The sequence below is a fragment of the Lycium barbarum genome, chromosome 3 (assembly GCF_019175385.1).
Source record: "Lycium barbarum isolate Lr01 chromosome 3, ASM1917538v2, whole genome shotgun sequence".
Lineage (NCBI taxonomy): Eukaryota > Viridiplantae > Streptophyta > Magnoliopsida > Solanales > Solanaceae > Lycium > Lycium barbarum.
This window is the reverse complement of record NC_083339.1, coordinates 132210329-132229903: the sequence shown is the minus strand read 5'-3', so window position 1 is coordinate 132229903 and position 19575 is coordinate 132210329. Positions and strand designations below refer to the sequence as shown.

Here is a 19575-nt window from a genome sequence, read left to right as displayed (position 1 = left end):
AATTAAAAATGAAAAATTAGATTATATGCATCTATTTTTGCCTATAACAGCGAAATATTAATTAAATATCAACGCTGTTATTGGTGTATAATAGTCATTCTCTATAATAGCTAAAAAATTTTGAACCCAATAATGTTGTTATAGAGAGGTTTGACTGTACTCATTTTGTGTGATTTTGTTTTTTGTTTGTCACAAAAAATAATATATGTTTCTTATATTTAGAAATATTTCACCTTTAAATAACATAATATGTAGACATCAAAATGTCTATGACACATTTCATACCATAAATTTCAAAAAGAAAAAGAAGAGTAATTTCTCAAGACTATTGAATTTATGTCATCCGACGTGTAACTGTCGGGAAACATCCACATCTATCGGAAATTTTACAATGGTAGAGGCTTATGTATGACATGGTGGTGAGGGACTATTTAATTGAATTATACTGTGGGACCCACTGCTTTATCCTCTCATTCTCCTTCTTTTCGTCCTCTTCTATTTCTCTCTCCTCTTTTTTCTCATTTTCTGTTTTTCATTAATTTTTAAATCATTTTCCTCTCTCTTCTCATTTTCTGTTTTTCATTAATTCTAAAATTAATTTTATTATACACAGACCAAAATTCTTTAAGCATTCTTCTGTTTCATTATTCAATTTTTCAATTTCTTCTTAATAATTCAGTTAAATTCCGAACAACCTTAAAAGAAAATATTTGGCCTTGTAAAAAAAGTATTAAATTAAAAAACTGATAACTAAAGATGAAATTTAGGATAATTCTAAAAGATTTTTTTTTTAATTAAAAACCACACAGCATGGAGTTGTTGGTGCTTTATTATGAAAATCAAGTTATTTACACAAGTAGACCCTGAATCTAAAGCTGTGCAAAAATTGATTTAACCGATAAACTGAACCAACAAAGTTTTCAAACATAACTGGTTTGGCCTCCTGCATCTTTCACAAAGATATATCACTGAAATATACTTAAAAAGATAATTTTAATAAGACTTTATGTTCTTATTGGGTTACCGATTATCCGTTAATAAAAACGTAAAAATCAAAATCGAATTGGTAGTCTAATAAAAGAAATTATATAACAAATAAAAATCATTAACTCAATAACTCTATATCGATAAATCAATAATATTTTTTCCGGTTCAATTTTATTGGTTAAAACGATTTTTGCTCAGCCCTATTCAGGGTCTACTTTGATGACACTTAAAATCTTGAATTTTTCGGGTGTAGAATGTAGCAACTTTGAATTTAATATATACCAAAAAAAAGGAAGCACAATAAATTTTCCAAGGTAGTAGCATGGCAGGTGAAGAGAAAGAGAAAGGTAACTAGTGAAAAGGGCAAAAATGTAGGACACACTGTGCACTTGTCAATTAATAGACCCCCTCACATTACTATGAGATGGCATACCTCACACATAGTCAAACTTTTCTACATCTATGGTCTCTCCAATCATTGATTCTTCATATAGCATGTTATTTTCCCTTTAATTCTTTGTTTAGAGTCCTATGCATATGCAATTGATTTTATTTATTTTTAATGATTCAACTGATGGAATACAGGCATACGCAGCGGAAGCAAATAGTCAGGATCGAACTTGCATGTAATATAGATAACACATAACCAAGATATTAATCAAACATAAAATTGATACTTATCTCTTGAAGCGTGACCGCGACTAAGAATCGAATCTTCAACCACGAGCACACACCATCCAGTTGATCGTCATCCTTCAGTTCCACAGTCTTTTGCTGTGTAACCCGAATAATACCAGAATTTGCGAAATTCGTGTGGGCGAATTTCTATGGAAAAAGAGTAGAAACTTGTAAAACTCTTGGCCTCCTTATGGAATAAGACCCCTATTTTATAACTACAGGTTTAGGGTTTTTCTCCTTTTCCAAAACCTATTGGGTCTTTATTTTCCACCAAGAAATAATATTCCATATAATTCTTTATTATTCGGGCCCAGCAGGGACCACAGAATTTAATTAACGAGGCTTCCTATTATGGAATTAATTCAAGAAATCTGAATTAATCCTACCATAATAAATTACGAATTATTCCACTAAAAAATCGTAACTGCACTCCTCAGTTCAATTTCGAAATCATACATTAAAACTTATTTAACTCCCCATGTTAAGATTACAGATACCAATCAATTAAATTAAATTACTGACAATTTAATTCATTGACTAATTGAATCCTTTATATTTCTGCTTGACTTACATCATGTGACGAATACAAAATCCACCTGCAGGGTTTTCACATGAGACTTATAAGCATCCATAAAGGGGTATCATCAATCTCAAAGTCAAGACATGGATTCTATCAACTAATTATTATTTCACAAATGTAATTTGCCATTATCCAATTCACCAGGAATACATAGACCCGCAATTGAGTCGTACCTTTTAATAAATCAAAATAATGAACAAATCACATTGATCATAATAATTATATCAAGATTAAGAGTATAAGTACATTTAATGAAATAGAGAATTTATTTTATATATTCAGTACAAAAACACTTATCTCTACTTGGTCCGTTCAATACATACAAAATGTACTAGCACAGGAAGACGAAACTATACCGTTCCCATAATGAAGATACATTATATTAATCTTGGGCTACAATCATACCGATGGCTTTGTCCAATTTCCTTCTTAGATTGTGAACATAAATTTTATACTTATAAGAACCGACGATTTAATCTTCCGTGTATAAGCTAAACTCTATACACTAAATCATCTACTATATAAGTAAAGGACACACATACTAATACATGATCTATTTAATTCTTTAATAAACAATGAATAAATAATGGCTCTATAATAAATAGTATATCCAAACACATGGTTAATAGTATATATCCCAACATCAGCTAGTATTCGCAGTGAGAAATCTAGGATTTTCACTCTGAGGGTTCGAAAAAAATAATAAAAGCTATATTTATATATATAAAGTTTTTGATGGAAATCGAACCTAGGATACTAGAGACAATTTTAAACGCCCTGGACTGCTTGAGCTAACCTTTTGCATATGTTCAGGGTGTTCAAAAGTTAATATATGTACATGTACATAGAAAATCTACCCTATATATATATACTGTAATTTTTTGCCGAGGGTATTCAGGTGAACACCCTCAGTTCCACTTAAATCTGCCCCTGGGTATTCGGGTTTGTTTTGGGATTCGATCAATCCATATTCGTAACGAAAAGTTTCGCTGCTGCGATTACGCGTTTTCTATTAAAGATGACTCAATTTTCAAAATCAAATTTGAAATCTCTAAAGAATACTTGTCACCCCACGCGACGGAGCTAAAGTGCGGAAAGCGGACTTGCCAGAATTCAATAATTTTGTTTAAACCCTATTTTAGTCTTAAAAAATATATAATATATATAAATTATTTATTTAAAATCCAATAAGTCAAAAGGATTAAATTCCTAAGCTCATATAATTCGACTTCGCCTCTTGAATTCACCGATCACGACTGTTAATGGTGAGTGCTACGTGGATAATTATTATTTTTCTTCGACCATTTATCCCCCTATTTTTATTTTTTAAGTCCTGTCATGTTTTACAACTATTCCTTTACATTAGTTCAATTCTCATTACAACCACTAAGTATTCGATAAATTCATGACTCAAACCCCTAAAATTTCTGGTGCATTTTTGTCACGACCCAACCCCGTGGGCCGCGACCAGTGCCCTAGCTGGGCACCTATACGTACCCGATACCCAAATTAGCATATTATCAGAATAATAATATAATAATATTAGTGGATGCTACAGAATTTATCAGAAAAAAACAGACTTGGCACACATAGGCCGATAAGGCCATCATAGAACAAAGTATCCCAAACATGTGTACAGAACCCACACAGATGTATCCACAGACCTCTACAGAACATATCATAATCATAAGACGGGACAGGGCCCCGTCATACCCTGAACAAAGTACATATCCAGATAGCAGTGACAGACTGTACCAAAAGATGGGCTCTGTAGAAGAGAGCGCCCCAAAATAGCAGAAATGGGATCCTAAACGTGCGGATCAGCAAACCTGTCGTCTGTACCTGCGCGGCATGAAAACGCAGCCCCCGAAGAAAGGGGGTCAGTACGAAATATGTACTGAATATGTAAAGCGGAATCACAGAAGTCAAATCATAATGATTACAGAAAATGGGTACAAAATCCAGAGTGTCAAATGCATATTTCCAAATCAGACAGAATGTGTACAGAAACATATGTCATATCATATCCGATCCCTGCCACGGGACTCGGCAGACAGAACGTGGTCACCCTCCCGACACTGGTGCCACAATACAGAGGAATCAGAAAAGGGGGCGTGGCCCCGTATCATAAAATGTCATATCAGAATGGCCATAACAGATCAGATCAGAATAGGCGGACATGGCACATCATACTCCACAGACCCATGTACGCGTATACCTGCCCCCTCACATCGGGGCGCGGCGAACAATGCAGAGAATTACGCTTGACAACATATCCTGGCCCGGGCTCAGTGTGGGAAACATTGGGACATCCACGAATGGAGTAGTGAGAGACTAATGCAATTTAAAAATATAATAAATGTTTTCAAAGACTCGATGAAGCGTATCAAAGACAAACAAATCCAATGGAGTCGGACGGAATCATAATAAATGTATTTCGGATATCATAATAAATTACAGAAGTATAACTTTCCCGAAGTCATTCCGAGTGTCAAAATAATTTATAATATTTAACAGAATATTTAAAATAATATTCGTTAAGCGATTAGTAGGGTAATTAAATCATTTCTTTCAAAAATCGCTTAAAAAGGAAGCTTTAACACATTAGGGGCAAAACCGTAAATAGTGGGCCCGCCTCAGAACAAATAAGGCGGCGGGCTCAAATTGTGTCCTCTAAACATATAATATCATCTACGAAGGTTATACAGACATTCTATGACTTTCTGAGTAACTTAGAGCACAATTGCATAATTTCAGAAAAAAAAAAAAGCGTATCAAAATGGTTCAATTCTACTGAAGGAAAAACTGAAATTTTGTCTTGCGGATTCCGAGGGCCAAGAGGTCCTTCGAGGCCCGGATCCGACCCTAACACACTAGGGGCATGCCAAGGGAAGAATTGGGGTTGCTTTACATACCTTTCACGCTCCTTAAGCCTTTCCAAACTCACTTCCCGTTTCGTCGAAAAACTGCAATTGGTCAAGTTTACCAATTGTAAGCTATGAATACCAAAGTTTCAACTTAATGCATATTTGGCTACCGAAATTTCGGCAGCACTTCCCCTATACATATAGCACCCCGAGAATTCAACTCGGCTAGAAATCATCAACAACAACCCAAACGACAACATCAATATCAACAATGAACATTAAAAACATAAATATCCTTCAACTAGTCATTTTTCTCACAAGTTGACATAATCTTCAATTCAACCCAACTTTCAACTAAGATCAATAATTTCACATTCAACAACAATCATGATCATCACCATATAGTTCTAGAAACATTTCATATCGTTTTCCTCAAGATATACACTCGATATACATAATATACAACTTTCCGCCAAAGTCATAACTTATGCAAAACATCAAATCTTTGGCATACAACTTCATAACAAGTTTCCAACTTCCAAATTCATCAATGATCATCACTATTAGCAACCAAACAACTTCATTTCCTTAATGTCGGAAAATCATACTAAAACGACATAAGTTTCTACATTCCAATTCAATACAAACTTATATCATTCTAACTTCATTTACATTACAAACATCACAACAACACTTTAACACACTAAACAACTCAATTCCTTTCTATCCCAAACCATATACACCCTACGGCCATATGCCTATTTTTTCCAATATCAACTAAATTCATCCAACTTTCAATTCCCATATGCATTCCATCACAATCACAACTAGAATATAACATAAATTCAACACATTGTGGCTATACAATTGTGCATACCCACGGCTACACACCTACAACACACACCCACTTTGCAAACTTCCATTTTTCCATACAACCAACACATTTCTATATACTACAACACAATCAAAACTTCATAACACAATAAAAAGGTAGAAATTCTTACCTTTTCTTCAAGTCTTCTTCACTTGGAGATGTGATCACTTTGGTGATTCTAATGCTCCCCACTCCAATCCAACTATACCAAGTTACAAAGGAACCTTAACTTAGTAGGAAAACCACAAAAGAAAAATTTTAGGAGCAAGATTTTTGGTGGTGAATTTTTGCACCTCAAACCCGAAATGGTCTTCTTTTTTTTGCTCTTGTTTTGCTCTTCTTTCTCTTCTAAGTCTCTTGAACCTTCTAAGGGATATTGATCCCTTTATAATTAATTAGCACATGGAAATACTCATTAAAGCCATGGGTTGGGCCTCACTTGGCCGGCCACCCCTTAAACATTGGGCCTAAATTTTTATTTTATTTTTTTTGGGCCAACTCGGTTGGTCCCGAGTTGGGCCTAGCCCACTGACCTTTCGACCTTAAAACGTTCATAACTCCTTGTACCGACGTCACCTGGGAACCCACGACCTATGGATGGAAAGCTAATTCAATTATCTACAACTTCTATTTCAAGGTATTTTCGAAATTCCAAACTTACAATACAGTTTTTGCCCCCCAAAGTCAGGTCACCCGAAAACGTTTTCTTAAAAATATTCGTTTGGAGGGTTTCCACTTTGATTTGGTCCAAAGGTACTTCATGAGTTGTGTTTAACTTTACATATGTGATTCATATGACTTTTCAGATGTTCCAAAAAAAATCTCGGTATGTGGGCCCCACCCCAGCAGATGCTCCGAGGTTCAAAAATACGGGATATAACAATTTTGACCATACGTCTAGTAATTAAAATAAAAAGAAAAGTTAAAGAATATTTGAACTTTTTGTTACTGCTGTTCACTACGATCATTTAATGTTTTACTCCTGATAATATTATATTAAATTTGTACGTATCTGATAAGAATTTTGTAAAGCTTATTTAAATTTTCAAAGTACGTCCTACTCCTCTTCTTTTTGAGAAAAGGTCATAAATAGTCCCTTATCTATGGGAGTAGGTCTAAAATAGTCCTTTAACTATATACTTACCGGTTTTAGTCCTTTAACTATCCAAAAACTTATCAAATTTAGTCTCCATCTATTTTTTTATACAAACAGCGTACAAACTCATAAACTTTCGTGAGATTAATCGTTAAACCATTCCTCAGACCTATATTTCTCTCTCCCTGCTTCTTTTTCCTCAAGTTTCTCTTGTTAAAAAAAAAAAAAGGTGCATTCTGGCACTGATGTCGCTCTCGAGTCTCTAAAATTCGAAAAGACAAACTCAGGCACAAAATTTCTGTAACCATTCTTTTCAAACACTACTAAAAAACTGGTAAAAACCGATGGAAAAAACCGACGGAAAGACCGACAGATTCTGTCGGTTTTTTCAATAATTTTTTTAAATCTTTTTTTTAAGAAAACCGACGGACTTCGTCGATTATTTTTTGCACAAAAATGTCCAAAAAAATATAATTATTTGTTATATTATTTTCTAAAATAAACCGATGGAGTCCGTCGGTTTTTTATTTTAATTTTTTTATAAAATCCGACGGAGACGGAGTCCGTCGGTTTTTAGAGCGAAAAAACAGTATAAATTAAATCAATGTAAGTATATGAACAAAAAATAATAGTGGTCTAGTGGTAAAGCCCTTTAATGCCAAGGAACATACCCGGGTTTGACTCAAGTTCCTACATTTCATTCTTTAATTTTAAAAAAAAACCGACGTGAGACCGTTAGTTTTTTTTTTTTTTTTAGCAAAACGACTGACTGGGTCGGTTTTAATCGACACAGTCCGTCGATTACGAAACGCGAGAGAGAACTTGAGGAAAAAAGTTGAGGTTAAAGAATGAACTTGAGGAAAAAGAAGCAGGGAGAGAGAAATATAGGTCTGAGGAATGGTTTAACGATTAATCTCACGAAGGTTTATGAGTTTGTACGCTGTTTGTATAAAAAAAATAGATGGAGATCAAATTTGATAAGTTTTTGGATAGTTAAAGGACTAAAACCGATAAGTATATAGTTAAGGGACCATTTTAGACCTACTCCCATAGATAAGGGACTATTTAAGGCCTTTTCTCTCTTCTTTTTTCTCTCCTTTCCCCCCTTCCTCCAACAATAATATGGACTTCATGAAATTGAATGTACATATTTCAATAATTAATATGGATTGCAAAATGACTATTATCGTAAATTGTTGTATTCTTAGATGCACTTAGGGATGTAAAAAGCAAACCGACAAATCGCACCAAATTGAGAAAAAAAACCCTACTAGTGGTGTGGTTTAATTTGGTTTGGTTTGGTTTTAACTAAAAAAAGTCAAACCGAATCAAATCAACCCGACATTATATTTATAAGATTTCAAACATATTTTATACATAAAAATATTTGTTTATAATGTAATTTATAAATGTTTCTTTAACTTTTTCATAGTTTTTTGTCTTTTAACATATTATTTCAAGCTTGAAATTAGAATTTAAATGGTCCAATAAGTTTTATAGCTAAATGATATTAGTAACTCAAATAAAACTCAACAAAAATCAAATCAATACTAATGCTAACAAAAAAAATTCATATCTAACACTGGAATGACAGTAATTTTGATATCTATTCTTTAGTTTTATATTAGTTTAGAAAGTGAAAATACATAACTTGATTTTATTTTTTTATTTAATATCTAGTCATGTAATTAATACTAATTAGCCGTACTTAGTACTTTTAGATTATGATCATTTTCTACATGCCTTATAAATGAGTCGTATTTATTGTGGCATGACTTAGTACTTTTAGATTATGATCATTTTATTTTATGCAATTTCATTAATTTTTTTCGTTAAATATTTTAGTACAATATCATCTCTCATCACGTTTTGTGCTATTTTCTCAATAAATATCTCAATTAGATAGTTGTATCTTAGTAAGATTAAAGAAATATTTGAAGTATAAGTTATATATTTTGTATGAAGACTTTACCGGAAAAAATCCGAGCAACCCGAAAAAATCGAAAAAACCCGAGGTTGAAAAACCCGACTTTTGTTGATTTGGTTTATAAATTTGAAAACCCGATATAATTGGTTTAGTTTGATTTTTACAAAATCCGAATCAACCCGGTCCATGTACACTCTTAGATCCACTAATTTCTCTAAGATATGAGAAAAACTTCAGGGTACTGCACTAATCTTTATAAATAAAAAGACTTAAAAGTATCACACGATTATTTCAAAGGCAGGGCAGGGCCACAACAATAATGTTAGAAACTATTATCACGTAGGATTGTGTGAAGCTGTTCCTTGAAATGTACACGGTTGGAACTGAAAGCAATACTATATGTTTCAGTGTTTGGAAAAATAAGTAATTGACAATTTTGGACAAACTACTCTAAATTATGCATACACCCGCTTGTAGATTGTCTCATGAAAATATACATAAATCTTTCGAAAATGACACAATTTAATTTCCTGAGGTATCTGTATAGCTGTGATAACGAATCTTGAAAATAATATGCTGGAGAATGACATGGCATGCAATTGCAAAAGGATACGCTTGGAACATTTCCAAATAAATTACTGTACGTAGTTTTTCACTTCCTTTTTTACCCACCATGAAAGCGTTCATTTTAAAGTTTTCTTAAGAGTCAAATCTTATGTTGGACCCTACACTTTTCTGAAATCTTTGTGTCGGTCGAGCTTCAAATTATTTCTCTTTCAATTTCACCCACAATATAAAAATGCCAAAAAGTCTTCTCATATGCAATCATTTTCCTTTTAAACAAGCTTGCTTGTTTCTTACAAGTACTGATCTTTTATGGATATCCAAAAGACGATCTTGGAAATTGGATATAGTAAGTAAAAGTATAGTTCAAATTAAAATCTTCAAACTTGCTTAGTTATTTCGAATTTTTGGTAACAATAGTTATTCAAACTATAGAAGACAGTGATTAACAGAACAAAACCAGAAAAAAATAGTCCATTAATCTCTGATGACGGTGGTGCTGAATTTGATGTAACAAGATAGATCTATAGGCATATAGCTAATACTACAAATTAAACTCATGTTTATTAGTTGTAAATGAAGAGTACCACTAGCCACCAATAAATTTGCAACATCTGTCGATATGATTATCTTTGAACGAAAATGATATATGCAAATAACACTCCATAAGCTCAATCATACTGTATAATTGCGATTATTAAGCTAAAACTGAATACAATAACTATATTCTTACTCTTAACAACCTCTACAGAAAAGCGGAATTAAAGTTCTAAATACGAGTTTGACAGAATCCAATAATTTGTATTTATGTAAAAATTCCACGTATAAATAATTTAGAAGTAAGGTGTCTTTACTAGAATTCAGAATCTATAAATTAAACTAAAAATTCCCTTCTTTTAATCTTATATATCTTAACATTAAATCATGTCCAATTCGAAAGCAGCACAAAATTTGCTTAAAACCCACTTTATTTGCCTCACCTATCTTATTATTCTCTCTCTCTCTCTCTCTCTCTCTTAAGTCTTAGCTTGAGGTCTAAGTACAATTTTTCTCTAGACTTCTTGGAATAATTGATTATCTTTGATATTTTCCTCTCAAACATTAATGTTGATGACTTTATAATCTCGCTTCCATAAATAAATTATCTCAGATAGCTATAAGACACGCAGTCACTGTTGAAAGGTTGGTACAGAAATACTCAGTCAAATGGGGCGCCATTCTTGTTGTGTGAAGCAGAAGCTAAGGAAAGGATTGTGGTCACCTGAAGAAGATGAGAAATTATGCAATTATATTAACCAATTTGGTATTGGCTCCTGGAGTTCAGTCCCTAAGCTAGCTGGTAAATTAAAAACGTTTTTAGTGTCTAATTCTCTTCTCAATTATTTTTTTTGTTTGGTTATCTGCCTATATAGGGCGGATACTATTCGGTCGAACGCAATAGCTTTTCCTCAAACATTGTATTTGTGTTAAGAAACTCATTAAATATGTACAAATATCAAATTTAGAACCCAGTTACTACCAGTTGTCGTCGTTTAAAATCAAGTTGAAATTCTGGCTTCGTATCTGCCGACGGGCTATTAGTACATTTTTTCTAATGCTGTGAGATGTTGCAGGTCTGCAAAGATGTGGAAAGAGTTGCAGATTGAGATGGATAAATTACTTAAGGCCTGATCTTAAAAGAGGAACGTTCTCACAGGATGAAGAGGATAGGATAATTAGTCTCCATCAAGTTCTCGGAAACAGGTCATTCAAGTTCTTCATACAAAACAGTGTCTTAATATGCCTCTGTTTTCTCCTTTTTCCTGTTTTTGGTTGTTTAGTATAGTAATTAATGATCTATTTATGTGGCAGGTGGGCACAAATTGCTGCACAATTACCAGGGAGAACAGATAATGAGATAAAGAATTTCTGGAATTCGAGTTTGAAGAAGAAGCTAATGAAGCAGGGGATTGATCCAAACACCCACGAGCCACCTAAAGAGAATCAGGTAATTAGAAATGAAGAGAATTGTACAAATAAGACCTCAATGTTGCAGATACCACATCTTAATGAAATGGACCATCCATTTCACATGAATAATAGAAGTTTCAACAGTGAGGCAAATGGACAATTAACAGAAGTTTTCGATCTTCTATTTCCTCATGAATTCCAATCCAATGCGAATCCGAGTGAGTATAATTCAGAAGTGTTAGCTCAATACCATGATCATCATCAGAGCGAATTCGAGAAAAACCCAAACTATGGGTTTTGCTCAGCATCAAGTGTAACAAAATTAGAGCATGGACACATGACAGAAATTGATTTTGCTAGCAGCTCAACTTCAAGAATGAGTTCAAGTAACAGTTCAAATATGTGTAGCAATCAAAATACGGCTGGAATTCGGATGAATGGAATGTCAGAAAACAGTGAATCCTTATCATGGGATGTTGAGAACAAAATGGAATCACTGTTCCAGTATCCTTACATTGAGATCAAGAATGAAGAATTGAAGTCAAGTCCGAGCCAAGAAAGAGAGCTATATGGTCACAGTTCTGGAGATTTCATGAGTAATTATCCATTGAGTTCCTTAACTGAAGAGTTAAGTGGGGCTAATCTAGATGCCTTCCAGCAAATTTAAACTGTAAACTCGATTTGTTTATTGTCTTCTTTTTTATTCTTGATTTCTTATTTTCTTCTTTCCTATATACATATAAATATACAAAAGTACTATAATAGGCTGGTGAGTCTTTCCTACAACGTTTTATTTTCTTTACTTAACTTTGTTGTCATGTGCAATATTTTCTTCTCACTGCTCTCTTGTCTCAAAATTGAGATGGATAATGTTTTCTAACACTGCTTTCTATTATGAATTAGGGTCTTGTTTTATGTGGTCAATATTACTTCAATCCTTTTAAGTAACTTTCAAACACAAAACAGTGTCATTACTTAGTACAGCATTTTTTTTTTTCCCAACTCACACATCTTTTTTTTTTTAAAGAGTTCAGTCTTTTAGACATGCGGGACTGAAGTTGAAAAAATATGTTTATGAAGCTAGAACTTTTTTCAGAAGTTGACATTGATTGTACAAGCAAACTTTAGACTTTTTTATTTGAACTTCAAAAATGCGCGACTGAAGTTTGCTAGCCAAACTCCAGACATTTATGCATGCAATTCAGACAGGTATGTCTATTGTTTGTCATTTTGGTAGTACGGGATGTCTGAAGTTAAGTTTGCCAATCCAACTTCATATGTGTATGTTAAACACGTGTTAAAGGACTCAGTGTTTTTCCATAATTTGACCAGTTAAATATAATTATACTACTACTGTACAAAGAAAAAACTAGCAATAAACATTTTAAGAAAGCAGGGGTTTCTGCAGCAATACTTTCTCCCAAAGTCCAACCCTGGTAAGCTATCAAAAAGATTGTATAGAAAATATTAGACAGAAGGTTAATTGTCTCTTCCTCAATAAAAATAATGCAGAAAATATTTGAAGGGTACAAGAACAGGACAAAAATGAGGCTACGGAAGATTAACATATAAATACAAGATTTGAGCATGAATATCTACAGACTTTCCTTGTGTGTTTTGACTATGAAACTCTCAAAGAACTGAAAATATGTTAGTGTGATAGCTAATTCTGATGGGTGAATGTATTACAATGAAGTCCAATTCTCTGTATCAATCGACTGAATCAACCATTTATTGCTTACGACTTCATTTCTAGGATTATGAAATAAAAAAGAAACAAAGAAAGACAGGCTTAAGACTTCCGTCACTGCCACATTGCGGCTGTGGTAACACGGAGGAAGAGAAGGAAAAGAAGAAGAAGCTGAGGAGCATGCAACTGGCTACAAGTTGTAATATTTTGGATAAAATGGATATAGCTAAAATAACACGGTGAAAATAAGGCCCTTCATTAAAATTTTAGCCACATGCATGTTAGAAACTGAACCCATTTTCTCTACCACATGGCACTCCGGGGGATATTTTAATATGAGAACATCGTAGTTTAAGAAGGTAACATCAACATCTCATAGTTTAAATATAGGAGGGTGGAAGGTTTGATGTATTAACTCTACATTCAAATGTCAAACTCGTCAAATTATTAGACCCAATTTGAAACGAGCTTTCAGTTTAAAAAGTAAAGGTGGATGAAAATTCGAGTCGCCTTAAAAATAGCCTGACGGTAAAAGAACAATCAAGGAACATATGTTATTTTCAAGATTTCAAATCCACATTTTAAGAAGACTTACCTATAGATACCCTTTAGATGACCTAATAGTGAAAGAAATTATTTACACTGACAGTGCTAAAAAGTATTTGGGCTTCCAGTGGTTGTTGACCATAATTGATAGAGATAGGGTTTATTACATATGCAATCTTGTTTTTGAAAGCAGTAAAAAAAAAAGGGCAGCCCGGTGCACTAAGCTCCCGCTATGCGCGGGGTCCGGGGAAGGGCTGGACCACAAGGGTCTATTGTACGCAGCCTTACCTTGCATTTCTGCAAGAGGCTGTTTCCACGGCTCGAACCCGTGAAAACATATGAAAATTACTAGTGTAGCATAAATATAGCTTGTTTCTGCATGCTGTTTAGACACCATTATTCTGCATTGTACTTCTACTACAAATATGCCAATTAGCTTATATAATAGAGGCAATGCTCTCTCAGCAGCCATGCAACTCTAGAAGAAGATATGTGAAGCAGCATATCTTCCTCATGCGACCATTTGCCTTCCAAAGAATGATTCACAACAATAATAGACACATGAAGTTTAAATTATAGTACAATGGATTTAGCCAGTCTCAATAAATCCAGCAACATTTATTATTAACCAATTTTCCTTAAGTTATGCTACAACCATTCTTGTGTTATCCAGTTTTACGAAGGGAATTTATCATTACCCCCATTGAATCTTCCATGCAGAATTGCAATAACCTCACAGAACTTGATAGTTATCAGTCTCTGGATGGTCCATTCCATAACCAAATATATATATACACACACACATATATATTACTCTTAACAAAAATGCATCTCTTCCCCATCATAATGCAAGAATATGCACAAAATCAAGCAGAAGAGTTGCAGGAAAAATTAAGTTTCAGAACGAAGCTGTTGACTTATACACATACTAAATCAAGCTGCGGAATCTTTAATCTAAACGTCGTAATCCTCACAATGGAATTGTCCATTGTTACATCCTCAAAAACTTGCTTACCAAGAATTGAAGAATACCTCTGAGATGTTACTTAAATTCAAAGTTAAAAATGAGATCGCAGAAGAAAGCTATGGCCGAAAACCAATTAACATCATTTTATGATAAATTTGGCCTGGAAATAATGAGAGCACCAGAATGACGATATTGAACCTCCATTACCGACCTAGCTTTACTCAAGAACTGTCTTCAACAACAACAACATACCCAGTGTAATCCCACAAAGTGAGGTCTGGGGAGGGTAGAGTGTACGCAGACCTCACCTCTACCTTGGAGGTAGAGAGGTTGTTTTTGCAGTAGACCCTCGGCACAGGGACAAGCAACTCAATGCTGTATAAATACTATAAAAGCATGATAAGTCAAGAACTGTCTTATCCCCTTAAAATATCAATAGGAGGGAATTCTTTTAGATGCTTTACAGGAGACTTGCTCTGTTTTTGTAATCAGTTGCATCCCCTGGATGCTACTTTTAATGGAACTTATGTTACCTGATCAAAAATATATATATGCATAGGAGGGACGGATAATAGTTGGCATGAAGCATCTCTGTCACATTGGTGTGGGAGAGTGACAAACACTGTTTTGGTAGCAATATGTAGCAAGATTTTGGATCTTCTAATATCTCAGTGAGCATACTCAGCATGTTAACCTAGGTGACCTTCAACACTAAAAACAACCTTTAGACAAACAATGTAACATTTGTTTTAGGTTTGATAAACGCTGATCTACAAAATGCACAAAGAACTGGAGCCAAGATTTGAAGTTTATGGGTTTTGAACTTGCAACCGAACCAATAGCTCATTTTAGTTACAGGGTTCCCAACTAAATATTTATATATATTTAACAGATTTCCTGATACAAATACAGCCTAAGCAAAAGCTATTGGATTCATCTGAACCCATACCTAATATTGTAACTCCGCCCTAAATGCACATCAATTTCAAAGAGCAAGGTTTGAAGCTGAAAAATCTGCAGGAATACCAAATATGACTTTGCCAGGACAGTGCTTCAAACCTGATTATTTGATAAGCATGGAGTGCTAAGGACATTCTGCTTGGATAGGAATCCCAATGATGAACCATTAAGCCTGTCTATGCATATGACCTCCTGTTTGATAAAGAGTAAGATGGTGGATCGCCTTGGCAAACAACTCCCTTAAATCAGGACGCTGAGCAAGTACATGACGAGCAGCTCCCTCAAGGATGCTCAGTGCTCTCGCTTGCTCAAGGGCCTTACTATTACCAACGTGCAACGCAAGGTAGCAGAGCAGTTGAAGCTCATGCAACTGCCCTCGGTCACTCCTCAGCAAATTCATCAGCTTTGGTACTCCATCGAATTCAACGATTGCCTTCGAATGCTCCACGCAATTAAAATTGTCTGGACATGCAAATTTCCCCAAAGCAATACATGCTTCCACAGCAACATCAGTATTCCTATGCCCAAGTTTAGCCACTATATGCTCAATGATTCGTGTGTCCTTCGCAGGAAACGTCCTAGCCAGTGACCCAATGGCCTTAATAGCCGGAATCACCAATGGAGCGTCGGATTCCTCATTTATCACCCTCAATAGCTGATCAATGAGTGCCTTTCCAGCAGGTGAAGTAGGCTTGAACGCCAATCGTCTAAGTTCAGCATTAGACTCTGCCACTGCAGCCAATTCCATCACTGTCATCAGACAATTAATCTGCAATTCCCCCTTCTCCTTCTCAATAATCTTCGCCAAACAAAGCAAAGCCTTAGTCTCAGTAATCTTCCTGCTATTCAACAAACAGCCTTTAGCCAATTTCCATAGTGCCATTGCACAGCTTATCTTAAGCTTAGCTTTCACTTCAGGAGGCTCCAATTCCCTATCTTTCTCTTTCTTATTACCCCTACTACTCCCATCCATAGAATTCGAATGAAAACTAAACTGATTCCGCGCCATCTCCTTATTTATCTGAACTAAAGAATGTAAACTAGGCGTCTTACGTGGCTGCGCATCCTTCAGTTCATCAAGAACTACATCCATTCCTAAATTTATCACCAATGGCCTCGTTATATTCTCTCTTCCAAATTCTTCCTGCGCATACGTGTCCAAATCAGCCATTCTTGAAACCAAATTCGCGACATGAATTTGAACTCTCATTGGCGATTCAGTAAGCACCTGAACAACAATTTGAACACCAAGATCATTCGCTATCGCCCTAACTCTTTCCTCATCATCAGCCAAGTTATACAAAGCAGTAGCAGCAGCAATTTGTGCTTCAGCTGAACTACTTTCCTTTAATAACTTCAACAAAGGCGGAACCCCCTTCTCTTCAACAATCATTTTTTTATTCCGGTCATTATCCAAAGCCAAGTTAGCTAATGCCTGAGCAGCATCAATTCTGTACTGTAAATTCCCCATTTGAATAGTAGCAATATAAGACCAAACCCAAGCCACAATCGGGTCATTACTAGCAATAGGAGGAAGCGAAAGGGTCGGGCCAGCATCCGGGTCAAAAATAGATAACAACCACTTCACATCAGCTGTAGAATTTTCAAGAAGGGTCGAAACCTTACGGAAATCAGTCGTTGAAGTAATGGAAAGAACATGACGAAGTAGATTTGGTTTGTGACGGCATTTGCGGACAAGTGTAAGGGCTCGGTCTAGTGTCTTGGTGACTTCGTTTGTTATACGACGAATGGGCTTGTCGTAAAGGGACTGGGATTGTGTGAGACGAACTGTTGCACGAAGGAATTGGCTTAGTTGAGTAGCGTGGCGAGCGAGGTCCGTGCATTCTTGTTTGTATGATTCGGCTTCTTGGGCTGATTTGATTACTCTGTCAGCAAGTAGAATTGGAAGTGAGAGTTCGTCTTGTATTGATTTCTCTTCTTCAGCCATTAATGTTGAGTTCTTGGGAGTTTTGGTAAAGGGCTTCGAGAGTATGTAATAGGAAATCTAGGAGCAGATTTATTAAAGTTATTGGGAGACGAGCTGACATGACATCCTTTTAGTAGAAAAATAATGGCACCTGTTCTTTAACAAGCTTAATTAACATATCTTAAGGGAGTTATTTAATCGATCTCTTAGTACTGGCATAGAAGAATTAGGTTCTATATAAAACAGTGGGTGAATCATAATTCCACATGAGTCAATGGGTCAATAATTTTAAAATGGTACTACTCGCTTTTCTTAAATGAAATTGGAGATGATTTTTCAATCCTTTTAAAATAAAATTTACATACTAAAAGATACACGAAAACACCACAAATCTACATAACTAATAATTCAAAATAATAATTTAAAAGTTTGAGAAAATCATACTAGTAAGAAAGTTATTTTACTCTCAAAAATAGTACGTAGTATTTTCACATAAAATGAGACGAAGATTGTACTAAGATAAGCATTGGTATAGGGTATGTCGCTTTAGGAAAAGTTATGTGGCAATGAAGTGATAACTAAATATTTTGATACAGAGAAGACTGAGTCAAAGAGTGAAAGAGAGAAGAAAAAGCATTAGTCAAAGAGCTGGGAGGAAGAAGGGATGTACCTAGTAGGATAATATACCAGAGAAAACTTATCGTATTTCTGTTGAATCACTCTAATTTATTAATTTGATTTAAATGTCACGTACTGATAAATATTTTCTAACGTATTGTCTTTAGTTAGATGAGTCGTGGCAAATTGGCAATTGACAACCGAATCCCGTGAATGGCCTCAAATTCACATCACAATGAGCTGAAGACTGAAGACTTTCCTCTCTATTTCAGAAAAGAAAAAGGACAATTAACAATATGATAAACTTTTTAGTACGTTACCTTTAGTTTACTTCAGAAAAACCAAGCACAAACCGCGTCTAAAATAGGACTGTTCCCCTCTACTATTCATAAACGCGTACTTCACTATGATTAAAAAGAATGCAAAAATTAAGTTTATCTGAATGAAAGCTCTTTTACTGTTTGTTTATTCTCCAGTGAATACTGAATAGCATTGAGAAAAAAGACAATTACACAATTTGTAAAACAATTCTTTTATTAGACTGACACTACATTCATTTGATTGGCTTCAATTCTAAAACTAAATAAAGCTCAAGTGTTGAAGCTTGAAATTTGAAGGGTCAAAAGGGAAACTTCCTTGCAAAATAAGATGTTTACATAGCTACGAACTTGTGCACATTTGTCAAATGCGCAGACCTGCAGCTTGTGACTACTGAGGAGTTTTCTTATTATATGAAATAATGAAATTGCATTGAAATGCTAGAGCAATATCAAGGAACTTTTGTCTGCATTACGTAGCCACTTGATTTATTCCTTCAATTTAAATATCGCATTCACTTTTCTTGTACCAAACTACGTTAACGGAAAGGTTGAAAACAATCAAACATAGTCTTCGTCAACCCGTTCAAAAAAAAAAAAAAAAAAAAAAAAAACTTAATCAGGTTAGCTGGACATCATTGACCACAATCAACGAATTAATTAAAACGTCAATATTACTTGTAGAGTGGATTTGACCTGTGAAAATGCTGTGTACAACTTTAGTGATTAAAAAAAGAAAAAGAAAAAAAAAAAAAAGGACCAGATGCATCTAAAAGTTAAGACCAGATGCATCTAAAAGTTAAGCTGCTATATTTATCTTTTCTCAGCAAGTGTTCAATGTTTGGGGTTTAGTTGGATAAGGTCTCTTTAAACAGACAATTCTCTAGCACTGTATCCAGCATTTCGAAAGAACCATTCATCACTAAAACAAAGCCACTATTTGTACGATTTGTATTTTGGGTGTTGGCCAACAGCTATGATACTATGGTATAAAGGAGAACGTTTAGGTATTTATGTCTAGGCACTA

General features: G+C 34.7%; 2 protein-coding genes across 2 annotated transcripts; one reads left to right on the top strand and one right to left on the bottom strand.

Annotated features, from left to right (window-relative positions):
* Positions 1 to 10509: 10509 nt before the first annotated feature.
* LOC132632606 (transcription repressor MYB6-like) lies at positions 10510 to 12296 on the top strand. The gene is made up of 3 exons (XM_060348599.1): positions 10510 to 10912; positions 11187 to 11316; positions 11425 to 12296. Exons 1-3 carry the CDS (start codon positions 10780 to 10782, stop codon positions 12188 to 12190), a joined length of 1029 nt encoding a protein of 342 aa, XP_060204582.1. The 5' UTR covers positions 10510 to 10779; the 3' UTR covers positions 12191 to 12296.
* A 3246-nt stretch (positions 12297 to 15542) lies between these two features.
* LOC132632605 (uncharacterized) lies at positions 15543 to 18317 on the bottom strand. The gene has a single exon (XM_060348598.1). It carries the CDS (start codon positions 17632 to 17634, stop codon positions 15853 to 15855), a length of 1782 nt encoding a protein of 593 aa, XP_060204581.1. The 5' UTR covers positions 17635 to 18317; the 3' UTR covers positions 15543 to 15852.
* Positions 18318 to 19575: the final 1258 nt, after the last annotated feature.